The sequence below is a fragment of the Meles meles genome, chromosome 8 (assembly GCF_922984935.1).
Source record: "Meles meles chromosome 8, mMelMel3.1 paternal haplotype, whole genome shotgun sequence".
Classification (NCBI taxonomy): Eukaryota; Metazoa; Chordata; class Mammalia; order Carnivora; family Mustelidae; genus Meles; species Meles meles.
Genome location: NC_060073.1, coordinates 43,738,345 through 43,763,484, shown reverse-complemented (window position 1 = coordinate 43,763,484; position 25,140 = coordinate 43,738,345). Strand labels below are relative to the sequence as shown.

Sequence of the window (25,140 nt, the reverse complement as noted above, 5' to 3'; positions counted from 1 at the left end):
AGCGTTTTTGAGCAATGGTACCCCCTACTGGATATGGTGTGAACTGCACTGAAGGGCTCCATCCCTACCTGGAGGCGGGAGGAAGCTTCATCAGCAGCTGGAGCACTGGCTCATGGTGGGAGCAACACAACCACTTATTTTATTTTAAAGAGTCATCGCTTTAGAGTCACACCTACTTGTTTTCAATGTCTGTCTTAAAGAGTGCCACTGAAAATGCCACTAGAAGCTTCCTTGCCAGTCATGAGGTTTCTGACAAGCTGACCTTGGGACTTTAAAGTCAGCCTTCAGAAGGCTGTTTCTGAACCAAAAGGATTGGAAGGAAAGAGGGAAAGGAATATTGTGTCATGGGATCAGGGCAGTTTTTTTCATTTGTCTTATATCTATCGTTCTGCAGTGAATATTTGTGTGTGTTTTTTTTAAATATTTTATTTATTTGACAGAGAGAAATCACAACTAGGCAGAGAGGCAGGCAGAGAGAGAGGAGGAAGCAGGCTCCCTGTGGAGCGAGAGCCCGATGTGGGGCTCTATCCCAGGACCCTGGGATCATGACCTGAGCCAAAAGCAGAGGCTTTAACCCACTGAGCCACCCAGGTGCCCCGCAGTGAATATTTGTTATAAGAAATAAAGTTTTATGAAAAGAGAATGAATACTAAGAATGTCTCCTAGCCTCCTTTCCTTTTTTCCTCTGTGAGCAGGGTACCTGGTCTACAGCTGGGACACGCTGCCACCCCAGGGGCAGGGGCAGAGCAGTAACATCTCAGCGGTGACTGACAGCCAACCAGGCTCCCCGTGAGCGTGACCAATCAGCCTCAAGCAGTCCCACGGACCCTCACAGCCCAGGATTTCAACAGGCCAGGCGCTTTCTCCTCATCGCCCACCCACCCTTGGTTCATGCCACATTCCGGTTGTCCGTGTCCCCTCGCCTTACCTCTTTTTTTTTTTCTGCCTTACCTCTTGAAGTCTGCCCCATACACTGCTGGCCAGCGGCCAGGGCCCCAGCATCACTGGACTCCCCAGCTCCTCAACCCTCTCCCTACCCTCCCAGCACGCCCCCAGCTGCCCGCCCTTCCCTCCGTGGGAGCCCAGAGCAGCTTCAAATGACAACAGGTCATGAAAGATTATGAAAGACATCACGGATTAGAAAAACAAATCCTCATTTAAATGGAGACCTTGTGAGCAGCCGAGTCACCCCTCCGGAGCAAGTTCACAGCTAAGTAGGCTCAACTTCGGCTGGCGCCATCTGGGGCTCTCTCCACGCACGCACGGGGAACTCTGGGGACCCTGGGTGCCCGGCAGACTCACCCGGCAGCCTCTGGCTGCAGCACATGTCCAGGGCCCCTCCCTCGGAGTCATCGGCTGGGGGCTTCTCTCTCTCGCTCCTGCAGATGAAAAATGCCAGATGACACCGGGCAGCAGGGATCAAGGCAGAAAGCTGAAGAAGGATAAAAAGTCTTCTCGTTCACACTGTGTCCCTTGGAATAACCCTACCCCATGGTAGGGGGAGGGGGTGAGGAGAAGGACCAACATACAGGAAGGTCAAGTGGCAGAGGCAGGAGCAGGATGGTGCAAGGGTTTTCCCCATGCAATAACCACCCTGTCATCACCATCATCCCCTCTGCCATGGAGGGAGGGCTTACTATGTGCAAAGCACTTACACACTTTATCACATTAAGTCTTCATGGTGACCCCAGGGATCAGGGATCAATCAACAGGTTCAGAGGAGTTAAGTAACTTGCCTAAGGTCACGCAGCTCAATAGGGCAGAGCTGGGTATGAAATTACAGTCTAGGACTCCAGGCGCATGCACTCACTGTTGTGTTATTCTGCCTCCTACTTCTGGAGGGTTTGAATCATAGGTGAGCAAGAAGAGAGGTCTGGGTCACACACAGTCTGTGCCCAGCTCCTTGAGGCCTGCAAGTACCTTGTACTTTGGGCAGTAGAAAGTGGCCTGCAAAACTCTTTTTCAGAAATAGTTAGAAAATGGGGCGCCTGGGTGGCTCAGTAGGTTGAGCTGCTGCCTTCAGCTCAGGTCATGATCTCAGGGTCCTGGGATCGAGCCCCGTGTCGGGCTCCTTGCTCAGTGGGGAGCCTGCTTCTCTCTCTGCCTCTGCCTGCCTCTCTGCCTGCTTGTGCTCTCTCTGTGTGTCAAATAAATAAAATCTTAAAAAAAAAAAAAGAAATAGTTAGAAAATATAGGTATATATATATATATATTTTTTTTTTTTTGGGTGTGTTCTATTTCTTTCTGACATCAGAAAACCCCCTTTCTAGCCAATCAGGGCACCTTCCAGGACTGTAATGGGGTTCTAGCTTTTCTCCTTTACCCCGTAAGCTGGAAAAATGTTGCTGGAGATCAGCCAGACCCCAGGAAGTGTCAGCAGAATAGACACACCCTGGGAGAAACTGGGTAGCTCACAGGGGTTCCCCTACTTTGGAAATGGCCTGATATGCAAATGTGTGTTCCAGTGGCCCTGCCTGCCCTTCATGTTCTCACTCCTGGCACAAGCTGACCGATCAAGGGCTAGACACATCAGCCAGGCCACCGCAAGCAGATCCTCTCCTCTGTACTTTTTTTAAAAAAATATTTTATTTATTTGACAGAAAGAAATCACAACTAGGCAGAGAGGCAGGCAGAGAGAGAGAAGGAAGCAGGCTCCCCAGAGTAGAGAGCCCGATGTGGGGCTCGATCCCAGGACCCTGGGATCATGACCTGAGCCGAAGGCAGAGGCTCTAACCCACTGAGCCACCCAGGCGCCCCTCCCCTGTACTTTTCAAATGCATTCTGGAGGGCCTGCAGTCTGTAGTTGCTGGCTCTAAATCATGATAGCCACAGTGTCCTGGAGAGAAGGTCCAAAAACATCTGCTGCTATGGGCCTTGGGGCTGCTTCATTCCTGCCCATCCTGAGTCTTGAGTCTGTCTATTGAAACCATGAGATGCCCCAGGATCCTGCCAATAAATTCCAACATTTTAGCTTAAGCCAGTGGGATCTGATCTCTGAAATGAGTAACCCAAAGAAACTTGAATACAGCACTGCCAGTGTAATACTTCCACGAAGTCTAAGAGGTCAACTACCTATTGGGTAGGTCAACCCACTATTTCTGCCATCCTGACTCTTAGACTGGTCCTGAGGCCCTGTTAGGCCCAACTGCAGACCTGAAACAATTAAGGATAGACAAGCAGGGTTAAGGGTGACTCTTTATATCCCGACATCTTCTGCTCTCAACTGGTATTGCATTATTTTGTCTCTTCCTCACGCCAAGGAGGCTCTGAGGATCCCAAACCCTGGAGCCCAGCTCTTGCAGAAAGAAGGCTGCTATCTTCAAGGCCCTTTAAATGTCTCCTGAATCCTTCCACTTTTCTCCCTCTTCACCACCTACATCTTGGTCCACACCAGCCTCTCCGGCCTAGATTATTCTGGCAGTCTTTTAACTGGTCTCTGGCATTCACTCAGGCTGGCCCCTAAAACATTCTCCATCTGGTTCTAACACATATGGCTTCATAGGTTGTGCAGTTTACAACTTGCACAACTGGATGGGGCGGGCCTGAGCTAGAGAGGTTTCAAAAACTCACCATTTATCAAATAACTTTCTTTAAAAAAATACTTTAAGTAAAAAATACTTTAAGTGGCATCCTACTACACTTAGAACAAAGACAGAAATGCTTTAACATGCTTTACTAGGTCTTGCATGATTTGACCCCGGTATATCCCTCCAATCTTATTTTATACCCCCTTTCCCTCTGTGCTCAGCACCCTACCTGCAATGGACAGGCTCTTTTCTCCACAGTGCCCCTGCACATGCTTTTCTCTCTGCCTAGAGAGCCCTCTGCCCCTCCAGCTCTACTTCCTAGTACTTTTTATGCAGAGCACTGGACACAGCTTGAAGTTTCATTTTCATGTATGCCATTGTTTGAGTAACATTAGACTACAAGCTCCGTTTCTTTTTTACTCTTCACTATACCTTCAAAGCCTTACACAGTGCCTGGCTCAAAGTAGGTGTTAAATAAATGAATAAACAAATAAACACTCATTGAATCTGTTAGTGTTGTCCTGACCTTGAAAGAAACATCAGGAACCTCAAACATGGCCCCTCTCCGAGCTGCCCTGCGGGCAGGTCTTTGTGAAGCCCCCTGGAGCCCTCCTCCACAGCTGTTGTCTGGGGCAGGCACAGAATCACACATCCGGAATGCCCCTCTTTTAGGAGAGGAGGAAAGGGGAGAGGCACAGAATGGAGGTCTGCCCTGCTCCAGACACCGTATTGAGCTGGTGGCCATGGGGATTGGGACGCTGGGCTTTTTCTCTTTATGGTAAAGAGCAGCCCGGCTGGAGGGCAGCCCATGAAGGCTGGCTCCTGGCTGGGTGCAGAAAGGTGACCAAGGTATCCAGATACCTCTGGAAGGGGACCCATGTGTGACTCACAGCTGCTTTCACACCTTAAGCCTCCCAGGCCCCAAGCCGTGTTCAGAATAGCTCAGCACTGCATGTGTGCGGTGGACTCTATAAATAAGCTTCCTAGAAAATGACTAATTTCATAATCAGAAAAGCAGAAAGAGTAGCACCTCTCATCTGTAGAGGAAAATGGAGCAAGAGCCCGCTGCTCGGCATTGTAGTTGAAGGACTCCAGGCAACCGGAGCCCAAATCTGCATGGCTGGGCTGTTCAGGGCAGGTCTTTGATGAGATCTCCGAAGAGAAGAGATGGTCCATTCAGGCTGGATGGAGAAGCCCAGTCTCTGGACACCACTCTCTCCTCCCCTCCAAGAGCAGAAATAGCTGCTTGCAGACGATTCCTGCAGGCTCCCTCCTTCTCCTCGATTTCTAGGAGCTGGGCGACGGGAGCAGAAAATGCAGCAACTTGCTGGGCTGCCCCCCCACTGCTGCTCTTAGAACCAGAGAACCCAGCCTTGAGATGAGAAGACTTGGAGATCACCCAGCCTGTCCCTCCCTCACTGACGGAGACTATCTGGGCGGGGACAGAACCTTCCCAAAGCCACTGCCTCATTCAACAAGCGTTAGTGAGCAACGCACCAGAGCTGTCCTGGGAATACAGTGACGAACCAGCCAGGCCCCTCCCTGCACGGCTCCCAGTTGTCTAAGGAAGGCACGCGCACACACACATTTGCGTGCACACGTGCACGCACACACACGTGCACACACACAAGGCTGCTCCCGCACCTGCTTTAATCAACATCTTCATGCAATACCTTGGGGTGCACAGCTCAGATTGTGGCGAGTGGGCAGGGTATAGGGGGAGGTCTTCTGCAAGGGGAAGATAAGAGCTGGTTCTTAAAGGATGTTTCTAGATGGATAAGGGGTCACAAGGGAAAGACCCTCCTTCACAGGGCGGATAGGGAGAGCAACGGAGAGATCTGAGATGTATGGAACATTTGGCGCCAACTGGGGGAGCAGGCTGGTCAGTGGGTGGGAAGCGACGGGGGCTAGGCCTCACTGCCAGGAATCCTGCCTTCCCCAGTGGGGCAGCTTTCTTCCACTTGACCATGGGGCTTGCCTTGAACTGGGGTGGCACAGGCCCCTCACCCGTGGGCTGGTGGGAGAGGTCTCTCATAGGAGGCCAGTAGCATGTGTTTGAGGAATGGACACTAGACCTGGGCAGTGGCATGGGATCTGGTTCCAAACTACTCTTTTTCCTAAACTGTGGTAAAATTCACCGAAGAGAAAAATCCACTATTTTAACCATCGTGAGTGTGCACAATCTTGCGGTATTTAACACATTCACAACGTGGCACCACTCCTCCCACTCTCGGGTTCCAGAGCACTTTTATCGACCCAAAAGGAAGCCTCAGACCCATGAGGGAGCCCTGCTCACTGTCCCCTCCCCTAGCCTCTGGCAGTCATTCATCTGCTTCCTGTCCACATGGATTAGCCAGTTCTGGATATTTCATAGAAACGGAATCATACGCTATGTGGTCTTTTGTGTCTGGCTTCTTTCACTTCAGCATAATGTTTTCTAGGTTCATCCGGGTTGGAGCACACATCAGTGCTCCGTTCCTTTTTATGGCTCGACAGCATTTGGCTGGGTGGATAGACTACGTTTTATCCATTCATCAAGCCATGGATGTCTAGGTTGCTTCCACCTTCTGGCTATTATGAACAGGGCTGCCACGAACCAACCTCTCCTTTAAACTCTGCCCCCACCATGCTCATGACTGGGTAATCTTTTCTCACCCCGGGACCCTGAAGCCTCATCTATCAAATACGGTGGTCAGACCCCTTGCAGCCTGAATGGCATCTCTATCACTTGTTCACAGGCGTGTGTGTGTGTGTGTGTGTGTGTGTGAAGGTAAGGTGGACCCTGCAGCTTTTCCACCATTGCTGGTTGCTGGACAATGGGCCTGGACCAGTCTGCTTCATCTTTCCAGAACTCATGGCTAGTGTTGGGTGGGGGAGGGTGTCAGAGGACAGGTACAGGCTGCAGGCTGGGTGACTCAGCATTCTAGCAGAGCCCCATCTGGAATAGGCTGGGAGCACCTCACCTCTCCCTGGGTGGGGGAGGAGGACAGGTGGGTGCTGTGAGGAGCTGATGCCAGTTTTGCCCAGGACTAGTATAGAGAATTGGTTGAAAGTTTTGGGAGGGAGGCCAAGGAGCCTGTGCCCTCTTCCTGGGCAGGTGAGGGGCTAGGAGGGGCGAGGATGCTGAAGTCTTATTTCTGAGTATGAGCCTGAGCCCCTAGCAACCTCCTGATCCAATCCCAGGCCGACATGTCCTCTACCTTGGTCATACTCCTAGGGCTCTGAGCCCCTGAGATATCCCCCCACTGTCACCATGGAGCTCCTTCTGCCCTCCCAGAGCTCTGATCTTACCAAACATCACTATTCCCATAATCAAACACGTACAATCTCTATTTCTAGGTCTTTGTTCATGCTGCTACCTCAACCTGAAATTTCCTTTCTCCTTCCTGCCAAATCTTACCCATCCTCAACATTTCCTCTTCCGTGGAGCCCTCCGTGATCTCCTGGGGAGACCAAGTTTTCCCATCCCCGGGCTCCCCACACTCCTGGCTCACTACTTCTCTGCCTCTTGCTTTGTTCTGCTGCTGTAGTTAGCTGTTTAGACAACTGCCTCCCCAATCAGGTTTCCAGTCCCTTGAGAGCATGCCCGCCCCCTCAGCCACCTCAGCCTCCCAACTGTTCAGGATGTAAGCCTGCTGTTGCACACGTTAGAGGTCAAGTGGAAGGCAGTGGCAGGGTCTTAGAGGTCGTGGCTCTGGGGGGCTATGGGAGGACTGACTCTAGTTGGGATCCTCCCAGCCTGGATAAGCTGGCCAGGCCATGACCAGAAAGAGCCCCATAATGTGGTCTCGATTTTCATCAGCGTGTTCAGCAGGCAAGGGCCAAGGACACGCTGGTTTCATGGAAGACAATGGATGAAGCTGACTACTTCATGCAAATGAGTCATGTGCCCCCACACATGCACAGGGAGAGGGCTTGCCCTCCTCAGTGTGGTGAGCGGCAGGGACACCCACACACACCACTCACCTGGCTTCCTCATAATTCATTCCCAAGGTGTCCAGATGGGGAAAGGCGCCATCGGGGGCCAGGGCCGGAAGCTTCTCAGCAAAAAGCACACTGGAGATGCGAATGGAGAGAGGCCGACTTTAGAACACTCCGATGGGGGACTCAGGCAAGAAAGGTCGGATGCCTTGCCTCCCATCACACAGCATGGACAGCGGTTTTCAGATAGTTAGCGAAAATCCAAATTTCCTTGGGGAGTTAACTCTCTTTTTTTCCCCAGGCGCCCTGCTTGTCCGCTGCCACATGGAAGGCCCAAGACCAGAGGTCTATCCTGTGTTATTCCGTGTTAGACCTTTCTGCCTAAATGACTCAGTCAGTTTCTGTTGCTGGTTACCAGAGAACTCAGGCTGATGTGCGCGGTGAAGTTGGGGAACAGAGAGGCTCTGAGCCCCAAGCTCCCAATGCCTAGTTCACTGCTATTTCCATCTTGCCAAGCTGCCTACCCTCCCTGCCCAGCTGTCCACTGTCCGGCCATCTGTCCCCACGTCTGAGCAGACTGCAAACTTGGAGTGTTCGGGTTCCCAAACACAGGGTCTGAGTGTTCCCTGCTTGGGATGTGCCCAGATAAATGATGACTTCTCCATCCTGCTCCATTGGTGGGAAACCAGGGCGTGGGTGTGGCAGAAACCCAGTGGAAGGGAAGGTGGAAGGATCCTGGAGAGGCCTAGCCTGCAGAGTGGCTCATGCAACACAAAGTTTCCCATGTTCCATATGAATCAGATCCAGGATTGGAACGTTCATTTGCTCAACTAGTGTTTACTGAGCAGTTCCTGTGTGCAGGCCACCGTATGAACTCTAGTTCACGGCCTTGTGGGGGAATGAAATCAGGACAGCAAAAGGCCAGTCTGATGGAGATGCTCAGGGTACTGTGGGGGCACCTGTGAGGTCCCTAATGAGGCAGAGAAGTCGGGAAACTTCCAGGGAAGGAATCTATGATGTGCCGTGAAGGAGGAGGTGGGGTCAGTGGCTACAGAATGACAGGGGCAGGTGGGCCCTTCCAGGCAGAAGGAAGGCATATGAACGGGCCTGGAGTTCAGAGAAAGCAGGGCACATTCAAGAGATGGGAAGAAATTCAGTCTGACAAGGGGAGAGTAAAAAGGGAACACAATGCGGGACAGGGATGCTAATGGAGATGCTCATTTGTGATACTCTTATTTCTTGTTTTCCATCTCCCTTCCCTCTCTCCCAAGGTGAAACAGACCTTCATTCTTCAAACAGCCCGAGGAGGAACATAGTTTAATTTCCTGTGTTTTCTAGATGAAAAGATGGAGATTCAGAAACGTGAAGTGACCCGCCCCAGGCCACACAGCTAGTAATGACAGATCTGCCCCTCACTGCCCATGTTCCTCAGCTCTCTTCTCTTCTGGCTTTCCACCTTGGTTGAAAACAGTGCTCTGAAGGTAGGAAGAGAGTGAACATGAATGAATCAGCAGACTACAGCGGCTGTGCTGTAATGGTTCTTTTTAAAAATTCCTTACTGTAGATCTATTAGGCTGCGTCCCATTTCACAGATGAAGAAACTAAGGCTTGGGGATGAAGAGACTCTGCCAGGCTCATGCAGTGGGCAGATGAGTGAAGGAGCCAGAGGTGGACTCTGGCATGCCTGTCTTCCTGCACAGGACCTCAAAGGAGCTCCTTGCTGTAGGGCCATTCGCTTTTTGTGCCCTCCCTAGGCCTGGAATGACTGGAAATCCTGCCCTGGACAACGGTCTCAGGTTCCTCCATGTGAGTAATCAGCCCAGAGAGTCCTCCTTGGGAGACTGGTTTGAGTGGGGATATCTATGATGGCAGCTTCATTCCAATCCCGGAGCAACAAATATACTCTCCGGCCAGCAGCCCAGGACTCTTGCCCAAGTCCACCCTGTGACTTCAGGCTGGTCGTTTCTTCTAGTCCGAGTCTCAGTAGCACCAGCTAAAATCAAGGGACTTGAACTTAAAGAATTTTAAGGGCCTTTCCTTAACGTCAAGCCTCAACTTCAGGGCTGTCAATGGATTTAATGAGGCGGGGTGGTGGTGGAGGGGCAGGGAACCAGCAGAGGGCGCTCCCAGCAGCAGGGAGCCAAAGCTCCAGTCCACGGAGAGGAACCCACCCCAGCCAGTCACTGACAGAGGCCATGTTCACTTCTGATGTTTAGTATCTGTTGCGGATAGTCCTATTTGTATGGTGAGTCCCCAGAAAGATCAATCCAAGAGCAAGATTTCAGCGTTCATAGGTCACCGGGCTCAACCCTGTGTTCCAACACTCTGAAAACACTCATTCCATTCCCTCTCTCAACACCTCCTGAGCCCCAGGTAGAGAGTCCAGTGTACAAGGAGAAAACAGACCCTCACAAATGTGAAGACACGATCTCATCTCTTGTGAGGGTCTACTGCTATCTCCATTTGGTTAATGTCCACTCCTACCTGTAACACCTTGGCATGTAATTTTCCCTTCACTGGAAAAGCCCCCTTTCCCCTTCCCAGCATGGAAAACTCTTGAAGACCCTTTTAAGCTCTTGTTCCAATGTCCCCTCTTTCTTTCTCACCTCTCTGTTCAGAAATGATCTATTGATGCCTGTATCCCAGTTCCCACGGAGCATCTGTACAGAAACCTGTGGACTAGCATTCCCACGCGCACCCCCCACCCCGGCCACCCCCTGGATTGAGTGCTCGCTGTGTGCTGGAGACCATGCCAACTGCTGGGCACATTCTCCATCCTTCATCTCTCGCTGTAACCCCATCAACTAAACACAGTGCTCCTCCTCCTCCTACACATGCGGAGATTGGGACTTGGAGGAACTGAGTCATTGTTCAAGGTCACACAGTTGGTAAGTGGCAGAACCAGGCTTCCAGCTCAGTTTGCCTCAACCTCAGGCCCAGGCTTTATTTAAACCACGAAGTGTGCAGCTTCTGGCACGGACCCTCCTGTTTCCCCTACCTATACTCGATCTGACACCTGGCAGATAGATTCAAGATGTATTTCTTGGAAAGATCAATTAAAAGCAGGTTAGAGACTGAGTATGAATAAATGGCTCATTAAAAACCAAAAAGCACAGGCTGGGGGATTGGGCAGCCTGAGTATGAACGACGGATTCCCCCAGTGGTTGCCCAGTCTTGCATAAGATACTTGGATTCTCTATGCCTCAGTTTCCTTATCTGTGAAATGGAAAAAATCATCTAGACATCGAAGGATTCTTAAGGGTCTTAAGTGAGGGGTGCCTGGGGGGCTCAGTGGGTTAAGCTTCTGCCTTTGGCTCAGGTCATGATCTCAGGGTCATCGGATCGAGCCCTGCATCGGGCTCTCTGCTCAGCAGGGGCCTGCTTCCCTTCCTCTCTTTCTGCTGGCCTCCCTGCCTACCTGTGATCTCTCTCTCTCTGCCAAATAAATAAAATCTTTAAAAAAAACCCCTAAAAACGTTAGCTGTTTGTCTTGTACACATACATTATCTTGTATGTCAGGTGTTGCCTGTTTCTCAGTGAATACAGCTCTTCTTTCCCCACACAGATGAGGCCTATGGAGACTCTAGAATGAGTCTGATGATGTGCTGGGAAATTGGTTCTCAGAAATATAAATAAATAAATGGAAAAACCCTGATTAGTGGCACCTGCCGATTTCCATGGTGTAAATGGTCCCACCGTAGCTGACTGACAAATGTGAGGGTCAGGCTGCCAGTCGTGGGGGAGATCAGGAGTTTTACTCCAACTCTCTGAGCCTGTTTCCTCATCTTTAACATCCCATTGTGGGGATGAGTAAACATCCAGCTCCTAGAGGAATGATGGAGAGGTTCAGGGCACAGAGTGCACTATGTACGAGTGAGTTCACATAACGGTGTGGACAGTTGTAACAACACTCCGTCTCAGGGCTGCTTGTCTGGCTCGGACACTGGTCCAGCCTCAGCACCTGGCCTTTTGCCGAAGGCCCTGGCAGAGTTCTCTGTCTTGGACTTCTTGGACTTCTAGGATTAAGGCCTTGTCCATCCTTGTAGCTCTCCCCGGTCGACATGCAACGCGTGTTCTGACTTGGCCTATGTTGGTCACACACACACACTGACCACAAATGGTTTCATGTGGCTGGTGTCTATGGGCCTCTGGTTTCAGCCCTCGGTGTCCCTGATGCCACCCCTTGGCCTGGACTACCTGTGCCTCTACTTTGCTCTGGATCGTCCACAATGGTCCCATTTGGCCTCTGCTCTGCCCTTCACGCTTATGAAACCTCTTCTCATAGGGCTTGTGTGTGCTTACAGAGCAGAGAGCCACGGTTTCTCCCCCTGCAGCCAGGGAAGGTTCTAGCTCCTGCCTCTCCCCATCATGAAGTCTAGTCCTGGCCCGAGTCCCCACCCTCTGCCTCTGATTTAAGCCTTCAGTGCTAAGGCCTGGCCCAAGCAGTGCCAGCCCAGGCTGGGAAGACCCTGGCACTTTAGGATTTGGTGAAAGACTCAGACAAACCGAGTCACAGGCAGAGACTGGGAGAGGCAAGGCAGAGGCTACCTTTGAAAACCTTGGTTGGGTCCGAGGAGAGACAAGAGTTATCAAATGGAATGGGAGGAAAAAAGAAAAAAAAAACACAAACAGATGGGGCCAGGAATCAAAGTTTCAAAGGGTCTGACCTCCTGTATTCGGATGTACTGCCAGCTGCATGCCTCCGACATGCCTCATGCTTTCCAATGCCGTATCTAATTAGACCCTTGCAACAACTTGTGAAAAAGACATCATAAGCTCCCTTTGCCTAGGAGCTAATAGGCACTTGGAGGGGTTAGAGCTTGGCAAGAGCACAGGTTAAATGTCACGCTAGTCCTGCTCAGGTGACCCATGGAAAAGACAGGACACAACCTTGCTCTGGGCGAAGGATAGACGATCTTCTCCATGCCTCATGCTACCATACAGCTGGAAACCTGGGGCCCAAGGCAGGCTGTCAACAGAGGTCCTTGGTTATGGGCACAATCCCTCAAAACATGACAGCGGACCATTCTGAGGTCACATACCTCAATGCAACTGTAGCACTCTGGAAAAAGGATGGATTTAGAGGCAGAGAGACCTGGTTGAAACACTGTGCTTTGCCATCTTCTCCCCGTGGGATCCCTGGGCGGTGTCTGGACCTCTCTGAACCTCAGTTTCTTCCTCTGGGCTGCAGGAGCAACAGAGCTGCCTGCGACAGGGTTGTGGTATGGGCTGTGGAAGCGACTGCAGTAAACAAAGTACCAGGCAACCTGAGGCAGACAGCTTCCTCCTGATGACAGCTGACCTGGCTCAAAGCTTCATTTCCTGGCTCCCTCGAAGTCAGCCCCGCACGGGAGGTGCTCCTGTTCTTTGGACCAGGCAGAGCTGTCAGCTCCAAAGGTCTGTTTCTTTTTTCCTTGAGGTCTGTCAGGTGTTCCCGGAGCTAATGAGAACAACACAGCGCCTCCCCAGCAGATCTGGCTCTTCTCCCTTCTGGAGAGCCCTGGGCTATTGCCAGGTTCCCCCAACAGACCCAGAGCCCTTGGGAAGATGGTCAAAGAACTGGAAACGGGACATCACCGGATTCCCCGAATCTTCCTGCACCATGAACACTGCCCCACCTTCTAGCCACACTCATTTTTGATTCTCAGCCTTTTTCTCTCCTGTTCCTCCTTCCTGCAGAGGACTCTGCTCCTCCTCTCTGAGCTGCGGCTTTGAGCCGTTCTGCCCTTCGGATCTCTGCTTCGGCACCATGCCTACTCCAGAAAGCCTTTGTGGTGAGCCCAGGACAGGCTTACTGTCCCTCTGGCTGAATTATTCTCCCACCTTTTGACTTGTGACTTGGAATCTGGTAAAACACTTCACCCCACCCTGGGCTGCTCCCTGGCTCTCTTGTTCTTAATCTGGGCTTCTGTGAGCTGCCCAGGCTAAAAAGGGGTAAACGACTGGCCTCCTGCTATAAGGCCCATGACGGGGAGCCCAGTGCAGAGGAATGGGGATGGAAAGCAAGACAGTGTGCACCCAGCATTTTCCTGTATGCTCAGATTTGAAAAGAAGACAGGAAGGAGTGACTAAGTGGGAGAAAAAGAAGGAAGAAGTGAGTGAACAGAAGTGAAAGGGGAGGACAGCCGTGTGAGACTCAGGAACAGGTCACAAGAGGACAGATCCCAGCTGTTTTGGATCATGCGTTAAGGCCCTCTGTGAATTGCCCCCTGATTATGTAACTTTCTGCCTTAACAGACTCCTCTTTGAAAGCATTTGGAACTTTACCTCCTCCAGGCAGCCTTCCCTGATCGACTTGGATCTCTTCCTTGGCTCCCTGAGCTGTACTACTGTGTACTCACTGATGCCATTTCCCATGATGCTAGGTCCTCTGGGGAAGGGCTGGGGGCTCTCTGCTTCACTGGGGGCGAGTCTCACTCTCCATTTATCATCTGTACTCAGAGATATTTTACACTGTCCCTTTTATTGGCTTCAGAGGGTGGGTGAGATTTATTCTGCATGTTTTTTTTTTTTTTAAGATTTTTAAATTTATTTGTCAGAGAGAGAGCACATGCAGGCACACAAGTGGGGGAATGACAGGCAGAGGGAGAAGCAGGCTCCTCGCTGAGCAAGGAGCCTGATGAAGGACTTGATCCCAGGGCCCTGAGATCATGACCTGAGTTGAAAGGAGACACTTAACTGACTGAGCCACCCAGGCACCCCTCCATGGTCGTTTTAAATCCAGTTTGCCTCCAAGACAATCTTGAGACAAGGCTGTTATCATCTTATATTCTTATATGATTCTTTACTATCAGACTCTGTTGGGCCCAAGACCCAGTGCCTGCCCTCAGCCAGGGTCCAGCTTAGAGCACAGAGTCAGAAATGGCTAAAATGGAGAAAGAGCCCAGCTGATGAGTCCATTGATGGATGAGTGGATAAAGCAGACGTGGTACACACACACAACAGAATATTACGCAGTCATCAGAAAGAATGAGATCTTGCCATTTGCAACGAGGTGGATGGAACTAGAGGGTATTATGCGAAGCAAAATAAGTTAATCAGAGAAAGACAATTATCCTATGATCTCACACATATGTGGAATTTAACACACATGCACAGGTGTGTTCCCTTGAACATGGGGGAAGGGAAGGAAAAGTAAAATAAGGTGGAAATTGAGAGGGAGGCAAACATGAGAGACAGTAAACTCTAGGAAACAAAAGAAGGGTTGCTGGAGGGGATGTTGAGGGGGCAGGGTAACTGGGTGATGGGCATGAAGGAGGGCACGTGATGTAATGAGCACTGGGTGTTATACACAACTGATGAATCACTGAACTCTACCTGTGAAACTAATAAAAACAACAACAAAGAAATGTGTTAAATATCAACTCCCATCTTATGGGAGTGCCCAGGAGGGCACGAGGGGAGGGGCTGGGAAGCTGCATGGAGAGATGATGAGCATCTCTGGGACAAGCAGGAGTCCAGCCGGCAATGGGGAGGGTGTTCCAGGTAGAGGACAGCGCTGGGGCAAAGACTTGGAGACATGCAGGAGTAGGGGAGTGGGAGAAAGACGACATATGGGTGCAGCTGGAGAGGGGGCAGGAAAGGGGACTCCCGTGGCATAGAGGCCTGCTTGGCAGCAGGCTAAGGCACTGAGACTTGAACTTGAGGCCGCTTTTTCTCAGTGGCATGAAGGCAGGCATTGTCACTCTAGCTGGATATAGAAATCTGTGCCAGTGAGGTTGGGGGCACAACGGGGATGGATCCCCTCACTGCTTTATGCCCCAAATGACCCCATGCGATGATGCCATTCCTATGAAGATCAAGAGCAGACAAGACATCCACAATGGTAGGACCGGGAACACCGGTTACCTTGGAGGGCAGCTCCTTCATTCCTGGAGGTCACGACTAAAGGTGCAGCTGGCAGTATTTACGGGATGGGGCCGGGAAGCCTTTCACAATGAAGAGTTCTCCCACTCAAAGGCCAAGATGTCCCTGGTAGGAAGCAGGGCTGCAGGCCATGGGCCGCACCCGGGGATTAAGGAGCTGAGGGGACGGACTACATTTAGGTTTCGGGAAGGTGGAATTTTGGCCATGATGGAAGCCCGCGAGGTCTGGGCATCTCAGGGCACCAAAGTGGTACAGATGTTGCACACGCAATGTCCACGGACACTCCTGGGCTTTGCGTTTGGTCAGTTCTGGCCCTCTGTCTTGAAGCTGCTCGTGCCCAGGAGGAGCCCTGGATGTCCCTCTGTGGCACCCCAGGAGGGGCTAGAAGGAGGTCAAGCAAGGAAGCCAGAGGAAAAAGGAAATGGCCCCTGCAGGCCTCCCTGCTTATGATAAGCACTGGGGGATGACGAATGAGCTTCCTCCTCTGATATGAGTCTCAGCGAGGCAGGGCACCCTCGGAGGTCAGAGTCCCTGGCATCAGGTCTGGAGGCTGCTCCTGCTGCTGCTACAGAAAATCATTTTCTGAAACCATGGGCGAAAGCAGAACACAGCTGACTTACACTAAAATGCCGCCCTCACCTCCTCCTGCAGGAAGCCCTCTCGGATCGCCACACTGTGCACATGTGTCTCCTGTGTTCCCGCAGCCCTCTGCCCAGCACTAGAGGATGTTACAGCCTAGGTCTGCATTCTGGCTCTGCCACTCCCCTGCTGTGTGTTCTTGGCAAGTTCCTCAAGCTCTCTGAGCCTGTACGCTGAGGATAATAAAAGCCTTCTGTACGGAACTGTCATGAGGGTCAGGTGAGATCATGTCATAAGCACCCAGAAGAAGTTAGTGCTTGTTATTATTATTATCAGAGCACACGTCAGGATGGAGCACTGTTGCTGGGTTACTCGACCGGCACCCCCAAGAGACATAAGCTCCTTGTGGGCAGGGGCCTTGTGGCCATGTGGATTTCCTGGCACAGTGAATACTTGCATGCATGAATGAAGGGTGTCCTCTAAGACCTCTCCGGAGAGCTTTCTTTTCCACCCACAAGGCCTCTAAATCACAATAATTCTTCACACATGGAGGCTGGATTCATTTTAACTCTGTTCTCTCTTCTCTCCTTTCTATTAGCTCCAAGGCCATGAAAAAGCCACAAACTTCTTCTTCTTCTTCTTTTTTTTTTAAGATTTTATTTATTTGAGAGAGAGAGAAAGCACAGGAGCTCGGGGGAAAGGGAGAGAGAATCTAGAGCAGACTCCGTGCTGAGCGCAGAGCAAAATGAGGGGCTCGATCTCATGACTGTGAGATCACAACCTGAACCGAAACCAAGAGTTGGCCACTTAAACAACTGAGCCATCCAAGTGCCCAAGCATCTTTTTTTTTTTTTTTAAATTAATGGCTTGTTCCCAGATTCCTAACTCCCAAGACTTCCTCCAGTGGCCTTTTTCATGCTGGGCCCACAAAAATCCCCTTAAAAGAAAGCCCCAATGGTTTCTAACAAATTTAAACATACAGTGACCCTATGATCCAGCAATTCCATTTCTAGGTCCAAAAAAATCGAAATCAGGGGCTTAGATATGTACATCAGTATTCACTGGAACGAAGTCCATAATAGCCCAATGCTGGAAGCAAACCACGAGCTCCTCAATGGATGAACAGATAAACCAAGTGTGGTCGTGCAGACAACAGAATATTACTCAGCCTTAAAAAGGAAGGAAACTCTGGCCCATGCTACAACCTGGAAGCATCCTGAGGGCGCTGTGCTAAGGGGAAGCAATCCGGACACAAAAAAGGCAAAAACACTATGATTCCACTTATGATTCCAGTATTATTCCTGGGCCCAGGACAGGTGAATTCATAGAGAAAGAAAGTGGAATACAGGCCACCAGAGGCTGGGTGGGAATGAGGGCTTATTGTTTAACGGATACAGAATTTCAGTTTTGTATGATGAAGAGAGTTCTCTGTGTGGGGGATGGTGATGGTAGTGTAATATTAGGAAAATATTGCAAATGTACTTAAATGCCCCTGGAAATGTACGCTTAGAAATGAATAACATAGCAAATTTCAGGTACTTCCCAATTTTAAAAAAGCACCCCCTACAGAACCAACAAAATGCTGGAGGGACCCCATCTCAAATCAGACAGAGCTGGGTACCACTCTGGCATACCCTCAGCGCTCTTTTGCCTCTGGCCTCCTGATCTGAGATCTCCCCGTCCATCCCCTCCTTGGCTCTTGCTCTGGGGTCCCCTGTTCTCTTTCTATGCCAGGACCCAGGGCTACATCATTTATGTCCATGAAATCACCCTGCCCCTGTCCACAGTCACTCCTTTCCATCCCTTGGGCCCCTCTTTAACCCCTCGATGGGTCCGTCATACCCTCTTGAGGATGCTCAAAACGGAAGCCTCGAGAACCTGAGATAGAAAAGCTGTGGTTGAGGATGTTCACTATGGGATCCACCGACAAGGAAATGGTTAACCGAAATAGAGTAAAGCCACTGAGGATAAAAAAAAGATCAGGATGGACCACAGAAGTCACGATAAAGTGTTAAGTGAACAACACAAGATACTAAAGCTAGGTGTGGACTGATTATATCCATTAAAAAATATAGACCTTTAGAGACAATCAAGAAACAGACTCTTAATACAGAGAACAAATTGATGGTTACCAGAGGGGAGGTAGGTGAGGGGAGGCAGATAGGGATTAAGGAGTCCTTAATTGTGATGAGCACCTGGTGATACAGGGAAGTGTTGCATCACTATATGGTACACTTGAAATTAACATTACACTCGATGTTAACTGAAATTTAAATAAAAAAATAAACTGCAGGAAGGAAAGATTTTCAGAAGAAAGAACAGGATGTTCAAGATCATGGTTTGTCTCACATTTGCTTTACAGTGCGGTCATGTTATTTTTATAATGCAATTTATTTTTTGAGGCCAGGCAACACCCTTGGGCTGATGATGAAACATATAATCTCTGCAGCTGACTCCAGACACCCACAGGCTGCCCATTGCTGAAGTCCACAAGTCCCTCTGAGGGACCTCCAGAGAGTTCTGGGACAGGGGAACATCTGACTTGAAGCCTCTCTAATGACTTCAACAAACCACCTCACCAAGCAAAGGAAGGGCAACTTAGGGTCTTTCTTTGACCATCACACTGAACAGGAGATTTGGCCATGAGCGGTTTAGCCCCTACATTAGCCCAAAGTTAGACATTCTCACCAAGATCCTTGATCTCCAACAAATCTGCAAACTGTGGACTTTTCATACTTGAATGACAGCACATTCAAATCATCTGAGCTTTATCATTTTGATCCTACTACACCTTACTATGTCATAATATACTTAGTGGTTCATACAATTCCAAAGTATGCAGCTTCATACATAAATGGTCATTTCTAAAATTCACGCATTCAACGACTATTTAGTGAGCTAGTGCTGAGTATCGGGTTTGGTTTGCTAGTCACTAAGGATACAAGGAGAATAGGACTCTGGTTCTCTTGGGACTCCTTAACACTGTGATTTCTATTTCTTTTAAAAAATTTTTTTACTTTATATTTTTGACAGAGAGAAATCACAACTAGACAGAGAGGCAGGCAGAGAGAGAGGAGGAAGCAGGCTCCCCGCGGAGCAGAGAGCCCGATGTGGGGCTTGATCCCAGGACCCTGGGATCATGACCTGAGCCGAAGGCAGAGGCCTTAACCCACTGAGCCACCCAGGCACCCCAACACTGTGATTTCTTATTTCTCAGGCCTATAAACACCTACATGATCTGGCCCTGCCCCTCTCTTCTACCTTTTTCCTTACCACCCTTCCTCTCTGCCCATCTCTTATAGCCACACTTGCTGCTCCCTGAAAACACCAAGGTATTCTTACCCCAGGGCCTTTGCACTGGTGGTCTCCTCTTCTTAGAATGCTCTTGTCCCTGATTTCCTCACTTCATTCAGGTCTTTGGTCAACTCTCACCTCCTCAAAGATAGTTCCATTTAAAGGCATATCCCTTCCTTCCCTCTTCCCCCTCCCCGCCCTGTTTTATTTTTCTCCAGAGCACTTCTCACCCCTTGAAATGTCATATCTCTGCTTATGTTTTATTTTCTGTCTCCCTTGGTAGAGCTTGGGCAGGAAGTTCATCTTTTTCAGCAATGTATCCCCAGAGCCCAGAACAACCTGGCACATAACAGATGTTTATATGTATCTGGAGATTGAATGAATGGATGAACGAACTGGCTCTTGACAGTTCGGGGTGCTCAGTGAGCCAGCTTTGCAGGAGTCATTATGGCGTCCTGTCAGACCCACGCCCCCCACTGGCAGGCCTCCCTATCCTCCCTCCTGTTGGGCTCTTTCTGTGAATGGCATCCTTAGCAACTCAGGCTCAAAACCCTTGCCACCACTTCTCATTCCCCCCTCCCTCTAGCACCCACATCCAAACCCCTGCCCATTTCGGTGACACTCTGGCCTCCTGCATCAACTCCTTTCTGTCTTCATTCTTAGGACAACCCCCACTCCTTATCTCTCACATAGACACTGTCATTGTATCTCACCTGGGCCCCCTGCCAGTGGGTCCTCCCCTCCAATCTGTTCTCCACAGGGCAGCCAGGATGGGATTCCTATTGACCAGGCTGGATCAGGTCTCTCCTCTACTCAGAAACTAAAGACCAGTCTCTTAGCTTGGCATTCAGTGCTCCCAGGAACTGCCTCCACCTTCCTACCCAGTCTTCCTTCTCTCAACTCCTCTGTTATCCTTTCTGCTCCAGTTGGAACGAAACACTTCCCAGGTTCTACACATGCCCAAGAAGGCCCCGCTGCCTGTTCTCTGTTCATGCTCCCTCTAACACTTGAAATAATGTCCTTTCCTTCTTCTAGTGTAATAATCACGTAGACCCAACTCACATGCTACACAGCTTCTCCAAGAAGCAACTCCTGATTTTCCAGAAGAATAAAATCCATCCTTCTTCTCAACTCTTTCCCAAAGGTCATCTGTATCTCTTTTAGGGCAGGTGTTGGGAAAAGACAGGCGATATGGCAGGGTAGAGTTCAGAATCTGGATTCAGATGATCTGAGCTTGAGGCACAGCTCTCTGGCTCTGAGACTTTTAAATTATGCACCCTTAGATAAGTTCGACTCTGAGTCTTAGCTTCCCCGTTTCTAAAATGGGAATGATAACACTGTGGCTATCATGGGTGTGTTAGAGAATTAAATGTAAGCGACAGTGTAAGAAAAGCTTTGACACTATATCAATTACTAAATTCCGTCACGATTAGCTGCGAAACAACGGATGAAGAGAAGCGTTCCTTGTCCCAGGGAGGTTTCATGGATGTCTTATGCCAGCTGAGCCCTAAGTCCGGCGGGGAAGGGAATTTTGGGGAGAGAGGAACTCTGGGGCCCTAAAATCCCATGTCTTTGGGCAATCGGAAGAGGGGAGACGTGGAGGGTATACCCACAAAGCCGGGGCTCTAATGGTATTAATAGTTACCTATTCTGGAGCTCCTTCTATGCCCTAGGCACTGTGCTAAGTACCCTACATAAATGATCTCACCTCATTGTCTTCCCTCATAGAGTAATAGAAGAGGAAAAGCAGGCCCACAGTAGTTATATAAATAAGTGCTCCCCTTCCCCCCACCCTTCTCCCCGGTTCAGCCCTGAAAGGAACCCTGCAAATTTCCAATCCCATGATCTTATCTTTCAGATGGAGAATCTCAGACCCAGAGAGGTTATGAGCATTCATTGACGCTGTCCAGCCAGTGAGGAGGAGGCTGGGCCTGGAACCCAGATCGCTCCACTTTCAGGGTGGGAGCCACTGGTCCACAAAAAGCCAAGGGGCACCATGCATTAGGAAGTCTATGTAAATGGCGCTTCTGGAGCACAATGCCATTCCTGGGGCCTACGGCCTGAGTGGTCGTCCCTGAAGTTAGGACACCTAGTCACCTTGCCAGGCTGCTCACCCCACTCAAGAAGGAAGCTCTTGAGACAAGAGCCTCAGGCCCCTACAGACTGAACACTGCCCTCCTTGCCAACTATGTTGTCTACGTCTCGAGTCTCCTCAAGAGTGACTGACTTCATCCACTCACTACCCAGCTTGTACTCCTTTGACATACCTCTTGGGGCACCCTGTCTGCACCAGGCATTGGGCTCAGCTCTGGGGACACCCAGCTGCCCTTGAGGGAACCTTGCCCCGAGCTACCACCTGAGCCTGATGAAGCTGTAACTCAAGCTTCCCCAGCAGCTTTGTCAGCAGCACCAAGAGGCCATACTCAACAGACATCAATGAGGAAGGGGCAGCAACGTGAAGGATTTGGGGGATCTCCACAAAGGGATGATGCAAGGGGCCTGGGTATGAGATGCAGGCCATTAAGAAGGAGGGGAGCATGACGGGGAAGCCGTATAGTCAGGTCAAGGTGAGGGAAGGGGTTGACTCTTGAATGCCACAGCAACTGGTCCAACTGAGGACACAGACTCAATGACTTCTGGGAGAGCCCAACATCCTAGAATCTGATCTCCTGCCCAGAGCTGCTTCATTCTTGCCAATCAAATCCCCAGACCTGGAGTGCTTGCTTGCATAAGAGAGCTCTCCTTTGAGGCTGACTAAAGCAAACTAAAGGCCATCCTTTTCCCCCACAGTAAGGATGGTAGCAAATGAATGGCACCTGCCGCTCCAAGTGGGGGCAGGGCTAGAATTACAAAGACTTTCCTGGTACACTCAGATGAATTTTGGGGTTTCAGTGGCTATAGAATTGAATCATGTAGGAGAAAAATGAACAGGAAAGCCACAGACCCTGAATTCTAAGGCAGGCTTTGTCACTAACTCTGGTGACCTTGGTCAAGCCACCTCGCTGGACCTCAGTTTCCCTATTGGTACAGTGAGAGGGTTAAGTGAGTTCCGAGGGCTCATCTGGTTCTGACCCTCTAAGCCACATGATCCTTGGTCAGGTAAGCCCCTCAAGGCTCTGATCAGGACAATCTCCGGATTTTGCAGGAGTCTGGGCCTCATCTAGGAAAAAGGGACATGCTGAGGGAGGGGAACGCGCTGGGCTCTTATTTTGAGGGTGGGTGGGTAGCTGGTGGTTTAAGCTACACTGTCGGTCCGGGGGAGGCGAAGCGAAGGGAAGGCTGGGAGTTCGTTTTACAGGCCAGCAGGCTAGCGGCGATCTCCTGCCTCCCTCTGGAGCTTTAGACCCTGGAGAGGCGATGAAGCCAAGAGCCGCGCACCAGCCTCGGTCGTGGAGGCTCGGACCCGGGACCACCGCCTCCATCCTTCCCCGGAACCGTGCACGAGCTTCGTGGGGAGTGGCTACCGCTCTCTCCCCGGTACCCAGCGCCGAGCCCCCTCCCCGGCGCGGGTCCCCCTCCCCCAGTCCGGGGGCGCAGGGAGCCCCATGGGGGCGTGGCGGTGGCGGGCTCTGGCTTCTCGGCCCTGGGGGTTGGAGGAGGTCTCACTCGCGGGGCGGCCCCCGGAGGGACCCCGTGCCTTCCACCTCCCCGCTCCCCACACAAAGGCGCCCACAGAGGCGCCGCACTTACCGGTCAGAGCGGGCTCCGGGCGCCGGCGGGCGGGCGGGTGGGCAGGCTGGCGGGAGGATGTGCGCGCGCGAGTGTGCGTGTGTCTGCGTGTGTTCCTGTGTGTGTCTGCGCGAGTGTGTGTGTGTGTGTGTGTGTGACGGGGGCCGCCGCGAGCTCTGTGCGTCTGCGTGTGCGGGGGCGTCCGTCCGTCGGTCCGTCCGCCCGGCGCTCCGTCCCGCGCTCCGTGCGCGCTCCCTTGCCCGGCCGCCCCACCAAATGCGCTTGGGCTGCGGAGTCGCGGGCGCAGCCGCCGGGTCTGCTCGGCACCCCCCGGCCCCGGCTCCGCCCCGCCCTCGGGCGGCCTGGCGTCGCTCCCCGGGAACTGCGCAGGGCCCGCGGGGCTGGCGGGCGGGGCGTGGGAGCTCCGGCAGCGCCCAGGGGCCGGAGTGGGGCCGGATCCCGGAGCCTTAGTCCCAGACCCTGCTCTCAGGCGCCCCCTCCCCCTACTCTGCGCGGAGTCCCCGCGCGAGCCGCCCCCGCGCGGAGGTTGCCTGGACAGCGAGGGCGGGGGAGCGGGAGAACCGCATGCATTTCATTCATGATTTTCTCTGCACGGGAGCCCCGGGCCCGGGCTGCGTCGATACGGCGACCGCCAGAGGGACCCCAGCGGGGCTGTGCGCTCCGAACACCGTGCGGGACGTACAGGCAGACAGATTAGGGTAAAAGAGAGCGAGACAAAGGGGTCAGTCCTGGGGGCGGGGGGCGGAAGTGTGCCTGGAGAGGGTGCTGTGCCGCTCCCCGATGTTGCCCGCAAGATGCCAACATCTGCACGGAGTGGTTGCATACCCGGGCGCACACAGTTTCGGGTGCCCAGGACCTGCTCCAGGGCTCGAAGGAGGCACCCGCCTTCCCACTCTTCTTTCTTCAGTTTCTGGGGAGCAAGACCTCGCTCCGCCGGGTCTCTCCGGCCTGACGCTGGTGGTGGGGCACGCACCTGTCTTGGTTTTCTCCTGGGTACCAGAGGCCGGGACGTTCAAGGAGCTGCCCATGGCCCCACAATCTCACATTTTCCCAGGCTGGCGCCCTGCTAGTTGGAGGTTCCTCATATTCCTGATTGGGGGGGGGGGCTTTTTGAGGTATCAGGCTGCACACAGAGCAGGGATCCTGAGCTCCATTTTTACATGGGGTAACCGAGGCGAGATACCACACAGCCATCACCCTCGTTTCAGCCACTATCCTCTTTCACCCGAATTCTGCTATAGCCACCAGATTGGTCTTCCTGCTTCCAGCCTTGGCCCCCTGCAGTTGATTCGCCACACAGCAGTCAGAGATCCTTTTAAAACGTAAGTCTTCAATCCTACGATGGCTCTTCATTCTAGGCAAGTGAAAGCTAAAGCCCCTTAACAGGCTGCAAGGCCTCTCCTGAGCTGACTCCCTTTGAACTCTCTAACCTCACTACCTACCACTCTATTCGCAGTGGTCTCTTTTAATGCACCGCCAACATGGCAGCTACCCTGTGGCCTCAGGACCTTTGCACCGCTCTGCCTGGAAACTGCCCCCAGAGAGTCACATGTCTTGCTCCTTTACATCTTAAATGGGTCACCTCAAAGAGGTCTTCTGTGACCATCCTATTTTAAATTGGAAGCCCACTCTCCCTATTTTATTCGTGGTAGTCATGACCTTTTTGTGTGTTTCCTGTAGCTCATTGGCCTTTCACTGTAGCTCTCACCTCAGTCTGTGGCATTCCAGTCCCCCAGACTCCCCCAAATTTTGTTCTCTAAACAAACTGTATTTTTCTGGTTTCTATCCTTCGTTCATCCAGTGCTTTCAGCCTGGAAAGCCATGCCCCTATGTTTTACCTCGTTTGTAAGGTCCAGTTCAAATACATCCTTCTCCATAGGGCCTTTACTCATATCCCACCTGGATACTAAGTACTCATTCCTTTCTGTCTGCTATGATAGCAGTTTCTTTTTTTCTTTCTTCTAAGTGCATTATAAACTCCTGGGCTAGGGATGGGTCTCTTATCTCTCCCCAGTTCCCAGCACGGAGGGACCATCATTACATGCTTGTGGATCAAGGGCAGTGATTTGGAAAGACTGGATCTTGATTAGTCTTTTTCCCCCTAGGAGAGGCACAGAGCCCAGCTAGGTCTTCTCGTTATCCTCAGGTAGTTGTCTGTGGATCCAGTATCAGATAACCAGGTCGTGCTGCTTGGTCTGTACGGAAGCGTGGGTAGACATGTCAGTTACTGCTCAAGGACTTGTTCTCCCTCCCTGAGAGCATC

General features: G+C 51.4%; 1 protein-coding gene across 2 annotated transcripts in view; it reads right to left on the bottom strand.

The window, feature by feature from the left end:
- Positions 1–23,181, bottom strand: part of PTPN5 (protein tyrosine phosphatase non-receptor type 5) — a 54,828-nt gene extending 31,647 nt beyond the window's left edge. The window contains exons 1-3 of one of the 2 annotated variants that reach the window (XM_046017416.1): positions 22,878–23,181; positions 7,494–7,583; positions 1,303–1,379 (exon numbers count right to left, since the gene is read on the bottom strand). In XM_046017416.1, coding sequence (XP_045873372.1) covers positions 1,303–1,379; positions 7,494–7,513 — 97 coding nt within the window. In that variant the 5' untranslated portion in view covers positions 7,514–7,583; positions 22,878–23,181. Of the gene's footprint in view, positions 1–1,302; positions 1,380–4,557; positions 4,822–7,493; positions 7,584–22,877 lie in introns of those variants that run through there. The other variant, XM_046017415.1, reaches the window with a different exon arrangement.
- Between the last annotated feature and the right edge of the window lie 1,959 nt (positions 23,182–25,140).